The sequence below is a fragment of the Salvia splendens genome, chromosome 5 (assembly GCF_004379255.2).
Source record: "Salvia splendens isolate huo1 chromosome 5, SspV2, whole genome shotgun sequence".
NCBI classification, from domain to species: domain Eukaryota; kingdom Viridiplantae; phylum Streptophyta; class Magnoliopsida; order Lamiales; family Lamiaceae; genus Salvia; species Salvia splendens.
Window position 1 is genome coordinate 32922409 of NC_056036.1, and position 6753 is coordinate 32929161.

A 6753-nucleotide genomic window follows, 5' to 3' on the forward strand; every position below is an offset into this window, starting at 1 on the left:
CGGCTTATGCAAGTATGTCACATCAATATGTTTTCATTTTCAATGCTATAAAAATGGGAGAAGAAGAATATGAAAGAGGAGAAATATAAAGAAAAATGTGTTAGTAGAAAATGGGTCCCATTTTATTAGAGAAAGAAATTTTCTTAAAAAAGAATGTTTTTATTTTCAAGAGACATACAAAAAGGAATGAATTTCTATTTTTAGTGGAATGTAACCACTACTAAAAACAGTAAAAAGTGAAATGCCATAAATTTTGTTGGATGAGTGAAAATAAAAATACTTAGGGGATGAAGTATATATTTAAAATTCTGACGCATTTTCAAACTTAAAACAAAAGCGCTGCATGGCCCAATGTGAATACCCGATCCAGCCCAATACGCCCAAAGACATTTTTTCGCATTTCCCTAACTTAGAAAAGTATGCAAATAATAATATCATACAAAAGCGCTGCTTTGCCCTAATTTTAATTTACAGTTTGTTTTTGAAGAATGGGGAAGAAGAAAGGTGAAGAAAACCCTAAATCCGAGGAGCCGAAAGAGGGCTGCAATTTGCTCGGCAAGCCTAAGTTCAAGAAGCTCGAAAACGGCCGCTTCAAATGCGTGGAGACCGGCCATGAGCTTCCTGCCCACGCCAGAGAAGCCTACGCTGTGTCCAAGCACTGTCGGCTTGGCCTCATTAATGCCGCCCTCGCTCGCAGCAAACCTCCGCTCAATATGTTCCGACAGGACCCCCTTTCCAGGTATTTTCTTTTTCAATTTAGTCAGCTTATTTTCAGCTGTTTCAGTTTTGATTTGTTTTTTGTTGTTGAATTATTAATTTTTCGGGGTGGAAAGAGCTGTGCGTATCTGTTTGGAATTGATTTCAGCTCAGGAGGTGGATTTGTATTTCATATCAAATTGTTTTTGTGCTGAAATACCTCAAATTTGAATTGGATTAGGGTTCACCTTAGGAAGATGGAATTGAATTGTATCAGTTTGTTTTTGTGCTGAATTGGCTCAAATTTGACAATGGTCGGGAAAGTGACTTAATTTTGATTGATTAGGTTTCTGAACTTATTGATGAATTGAAATTTCTTTTCTTTTGTAGTTCCAAATTAGAGTGCAAATTGACCGGGCTTACGATTAATAAATCGGAGGAGCATATATGGAAGCATATGAGTGGGAAACGATTTCTCAACATGCTAGGTTTGTGTATTACCTATATTTTCTTGAGAATATGTGGAAATGGGGGAAAATTAGTAAAAGTTGGATGGTTTAATGATGATTGTGTGTATTGATTATGTGATCAGAGAAATTTGAGTCCGAGAAAGAAATTCCGAGCGGGGTGGAGGGAAATCCGGATGATGATAAAGAGGGAACAAAAACAAAGAAGGAGAACGAAGATGGGAGTTTGAAGAAGGAGAAGAAGAAAAAGAAGGAGAAGAAGAAGAATAAGAAAGAGGAGAAAAATGTTGATGAGATTGTAAATGAAGTGAGGGATTCTGCAGGAAAGAGTAGTGATACAGAAGATGAAGATGACTTTTGGATGCCTCCAGAAGGAGAACGATGGGACCAGGATGATGGGGGCAATAGATGGAGCGACGGTTCAGAATCAGCACCAGAGGATGATGATGTTCAAGAAGGTACGTCTATTCTGTTGGTGGTTTCTGTTAATAATGTGAAGTGTTTTTTATTTGATTGAAGAGTTTTATGACAGAAATTCTTGATATGAAAAATGCTTGAAATTTGAAAATATCTAATGCTCAAGAAATTTGAAGCTTAGCTATCTACTACTGATGGGGACTGAGGGAGAGAATTAGTCTTAATAGTTGACTCTCCTAAAGCATGTTACATAGCATAAAATTAATAAGAAATGTATACAGTACTCGTATGTTGGAAATGTATACTAGTTGTATGAATATAACAAGAGCCCACTACTCAAATTTTATGTTTTGTGAAATTTGTTTGATTTTTCACGAGTACAAAATTCTGAAATCTTTGATTTCCAACTTGTAATGTCTTTTCTTTTTGTCAGATACTGGAGATGAAGAGGCTGAGCACGAAGCTAGCGAACTATCCAATGGGTATGTATAACACCTTCGTTCCTAAACCTTTTTTCTGCTCGGACATGAAAGACAGAGGCAGCTTGATGACGGGCAGTGAACCCAACGACTTGGCTTTGATTTCCTATGGTTGAGTTGCATCTTTCTTCCCTGCTTATTTATACTCGTTGGTATTTTTTCCCCATGCAGGACCAAGCGAATGTCGCTTGAAACCGATCCTGATCCAACATGCAGTGTCCCAAAGACGAAGAAAAGAAAGACGAAAGCCTGCTAGCAATGGAGAGTAAGATTTTATTCAGTTTCAAAGTAGGCAGAAGGAGGATCTTCCTCGTTTCCGTTTACGTTTAAAGGGTGGGAAATCAATTTTCTTTTCTAGATACACATGGGCGATGTGGTTTGTTTACTTTAAAGGAAAAAATCAATCTTTAAAAGCTTATAGCTTTGTTCATTTCGAGTAGCCAAGTTATGAATGATCAGTACCTTTGATAGATATTTTCAGGATTTAAGCTTATTGGTGTTGTGACAACTTATCAAAAGTGTAAGACTTATGATGAAATAAAGTTTTACTGTAGTAATAAGAAACAAAAAGAGACGAAAGAACCCAAACGAATTCTAGAAGATCACAAGTTGACCCCTCAAGAACTGAGTTTTGTTTTTTGAGAGGATTAAGGAATTCATTGATTTGTTACTAACCTCTTTTGCAAAATTCCCATGAAAAAAATGAGTCAAATGACCATAAGGCCATAGTTGGTTATCAGGATTTTATCATAATTTGATTCCTTAAATTTTATATTCGTGTGTTTGTTTCGGTTTTTAATCGAACTGAAAAAGTAATTAGATTCCTAAGAACAATGAAAGTTAATACAATTTTCCAGGATTCTGAATCTTAATTTTTCTTAGGAATTTTTTTTCCAGTTTTAGGATTTTTACATATTTAATGTAATATATTATTATTATTATTATTATTATTTACAATGTTTAAAAAATAATTTTAAATTGTAAATCATACTTAATTTCAGTATAATAAATAACTATAATTAAAATTATCATAATTATAACTATATTATTATATAATATAAATCATATAATAAATTATTATTATATTATAAATTATGAATTAATCAATAAAATCCTAGTGAAATTTTAAATTATAAAATTTATTTAATTATAATATCGGTAAATATTATAATTTTAATAATAATTATTATATTTATTATTATAATCATAAATGATTATAATACTCCATGTTACAAATATATTATTATATATTATGATCGATGATCCATATTTAAACTATCCATCGTAATAATAAATATAATAATATAATTATTACTAGTATCATTTATAATTAATAATTTATTAAAAATTTATATTATTATTCTTTTTTATAAATAAAAATAATAATAAGTAGTATATTTTTTTTGGTGTTTAAATCAAATATAAAATTTAAAATTTTGATATTTTCCAAATACAGGAAAGTAAAGTTATTAAGAATCATATTCCCGATATTCATTTTCTCAGGAATCATTTAACTTGTCAACTTTACTTTCCTGTCAACCAAACATAGCATAAGAGGAAAATGTACAGTGATATCTATTGCGATTTGTGAAGAATCTGAGAACTGTGTGTATCGGTGTGTGTGTTTGATCGGAGAAGATGAGTAGAGAATCTTGTGAGGAAGTTTATTCAAGCTCTCAAACTGAATTAATGAATTACATCACAACTAACTCCAACAAACTATTTAGACCTAACAAATCTAACGGTCGAATCTAATCGAACGCCCATGATTCAATCTATCACGATGAACATGATCCAGCGGTTGCTGAACCATTCCAGCTTGATCAAGTAGCAGACATTTCTAGCTTGATCAAGTAACAAACAACTTGATGCAGTTGATTTATCAATCCATTCCACAAACTCCACCTTGACGATTCAACTGCTAATCAATCAGCTCTTTCAAGCTTCACTAGCTTCATACATAACTCCAGTTTTGCCTTCGGTAGAGGCTTGGTTAGCATATCGGCTGGATTTTCAGATGTGTCAACCTTGAAGATCTTTATCTCTCCTTCTTCTATCCTTTCCCGAATGAAATGTAAACGCACATCAATGTGCTTACTCCGTTCATGATATACTTGATGTTTTGCCAAACATAAAGCACTATTATTGTCACAGCCTATACTCACTGATTCTTGGAGCACACCAAAATCTTTCAACATGCCTGTGAGCCATGAGCTCTCCTTTGCTGCTGATGTTAATGCCATAAACTCAGCTTCAGTAGTAGACAATGCAACTACTGACTGTAGACTACTCTTCCAGCTAATGATTGAGCCATATAAAGTGAATAGGTAGCCTGATTGGGACCTTCTTGTATCCAAGTTTCCAGCAAAATCAGAGTCACCATCACCCTTACATTCACCATCACCATCAAACATGATCCCAAAATCAGTAGCTCCCTGTAAGTACCTCATTAGCCACTTCAATGCAGACCAATGTTCCTTCCCATAGTTAGTCATGTACCTGCTAGTTACTGATATGGCTTGTGCTATATCTGGCCGTGTGCATATCATGGCATACATTATGCTACCAATGATATTTGCATAAGGTGTCTTCTGCATTTCTTTCATCTCAGCCTCTGTCTTTGGCTCCTGCTCTGTTGTCAATTTATAGTGTTGCCCCATTGGCACTGCCACTTCCTTAATTCCTTCCATCTTGAATTTCCTCAATATCCTGGATACATAGTCAGTTTGAGTAAGCCAGATCTGCTTGCTCTCTCTCTTTCTTACAATAGACATTCCTAGAATTCTTCTAGCCGGCCCCAAGTCCTTCATCTCAAAAGCATTACTGAGATCCCTCTTCCCTTTCTGAACTTCATCTGGGCCAGCTCCAACCAATAACATGTCATCTACATACAATAGTAGATAAGCAACAGCGGCTCCACCTACATTCTTAATGCAGACACATTCATCATAAGAAGATCTCAGAAATCCACTTTTGATCATGTGTTGATTGAACTTCATGTGCCACTGACGGTTGGCTTGCTTCAGTCCATATATGCTCCTCTTCAATAAACAAACCTTGCCTTCATCCTCGGGCTTCACAAAACCCTTTGGCTGAGCCATATAGATAGTATCTTTAAGCTCACCATGCAAGAAAGTTGTCTTAACATCTAATTGCTCCAGTTCCCAGTTCTTTCTTGTCACTATGGCCAGTAGAATCATTATTGAAGTATGCTTGACTACAAGGGAAAACACCTCATCATAATCAATGTCATGTTCTTGTGTAAAACCCTTAGCCACTAGCCTGGCTTTGTACCTCAGTTTCTCACCCTCAGCACCTTCTATCTTTCTCTTGAATATCCATTTGCAGCTTACTATTCTTCTTCCATCTGGTCTCTCCACCAGTACCCATGTTCCATTCTTCAACAATGAGTCAATCTCATCAATCATGGCTTTCATCCACTTCTCCCAATCTCTGCTGTTAGCTGCTTCCTCATAGGTGCTAGGTTCAGAATATTCCACTTGTTCTGCAGCTATTAGACAGAAAAATAAGTACTCGGAATCAGAATATTTGCTTGATGGTCTGACATTTCTCCTCACCCTATCTCGGGCTAACTTCCAACTGCCTTCAACATCAGAGTTTGGTTGCTGGACTTGCTGAGGTGACTGTGAGTTGTTGTCTGCATCAGCCTCATCATTTTCCACAATCTTTTGAGCTCCCAGGTGCTCCACCTCAACTTCAGTGATCTCAGGAGTAGTCACCCTCTCAACATCATCATGGCTGGATCTGATTTCTTCTTAAAAGGCATATCAGTTTCCCATAAAACATCTCTAGAGACAACTATCTTTCCATTCTCAGGCTCAATGCACCAGAGCCTAACCTTTCACGCCTGGTTGATAGCCCACCATGATGCATTTAATAGCCCTTGCCTCAAGCTTCCCTTGCCTGATATGTGCAAAGGCTTTGCAGCCAAAAGTTCTGGGATTTCCATAGCTACACTGCCTGCCATACCATCTGCTATCTGGTATATCCCCATTCAAGCTTGATGTAGGGCATTTATTCATTAACACAACAGCTGTTGATGCTGCCTCTGCCCAGAAACGTTTCTCCAAACCTGCAGCAATCAACATACACCTTGTTCTTTCCAAAATAGTGCGGTTTGCTCTCTCTGCCACACCATTTTGTTGTGGATTCAATGGCATTGTTCTATGTCTTTTAATCCCTCTAGACTTGCAAAAATCATCAAACTGCTTTGATAAGTACTCTAGACCATTATCTGTTCTTAAGCAGCCCAAGGTTGTGCCCTTTTCTGCCTCCACCTCAACACACCACTCTGTGAATTTTATGAAAGCCTCTGATTTCTCCTTCAATATGAATATCCACATTTTTCTGGAGAAATCATCAATAATGCTCATGTAATATCTTCCACCTCCAATGGATTTTACTTGAGCAGGGCCCCATAAATCACTGTGAGCATAATTAAGAGGTTTTGTGGATGTGTGGATGGCCTTTGGATAACTCAGCTTCTTGGCTTTCCCCAGTATACAATCTTCACATTGCATTGAGTCATCATCATCAGTTTCATCACAATACACAAGTCCTCTTTTGGCCAGCTCTTTCATAGTTCCCATGGCTGGATGGCCAAGTCTAGAGTGCCATGTCCTCAGATTCTCAGTGACAAGAACATATGCTTCCTTTGTACAATTCTTTTGAAC

General features: G+C 36.5%; 1 protein-coding gene across 1 annotated transcript; it reads left to right on the forward strand.

The window, feature by feature from the left end:
• Window positions 1-449: 449 nt before the first annotated feature.
• LOC121801915 (surfeit locus protein 2-like) lies at window positions 450-2533 on the forward strand. Its single transcript, XM_042201383.1, has 5 exons — window positions 450-739; window positions 1087-1184; window positions 1289-1621; window positions 2014-2062; window positions 2231-2533. The coding sequence occupies exons 1-5, from the start codon at window positions 489-491 to the stop codon at window positions 2313-2315; spliced, it is 816 nt and encodes a 271-aa protein (XP_042057317.1). The 5' UTR covers window positions 450-488; the 3' UTR covers window positions 2316-2533.
• Window positions 2534-6753: the final 4220 nt, after the last annotated feature.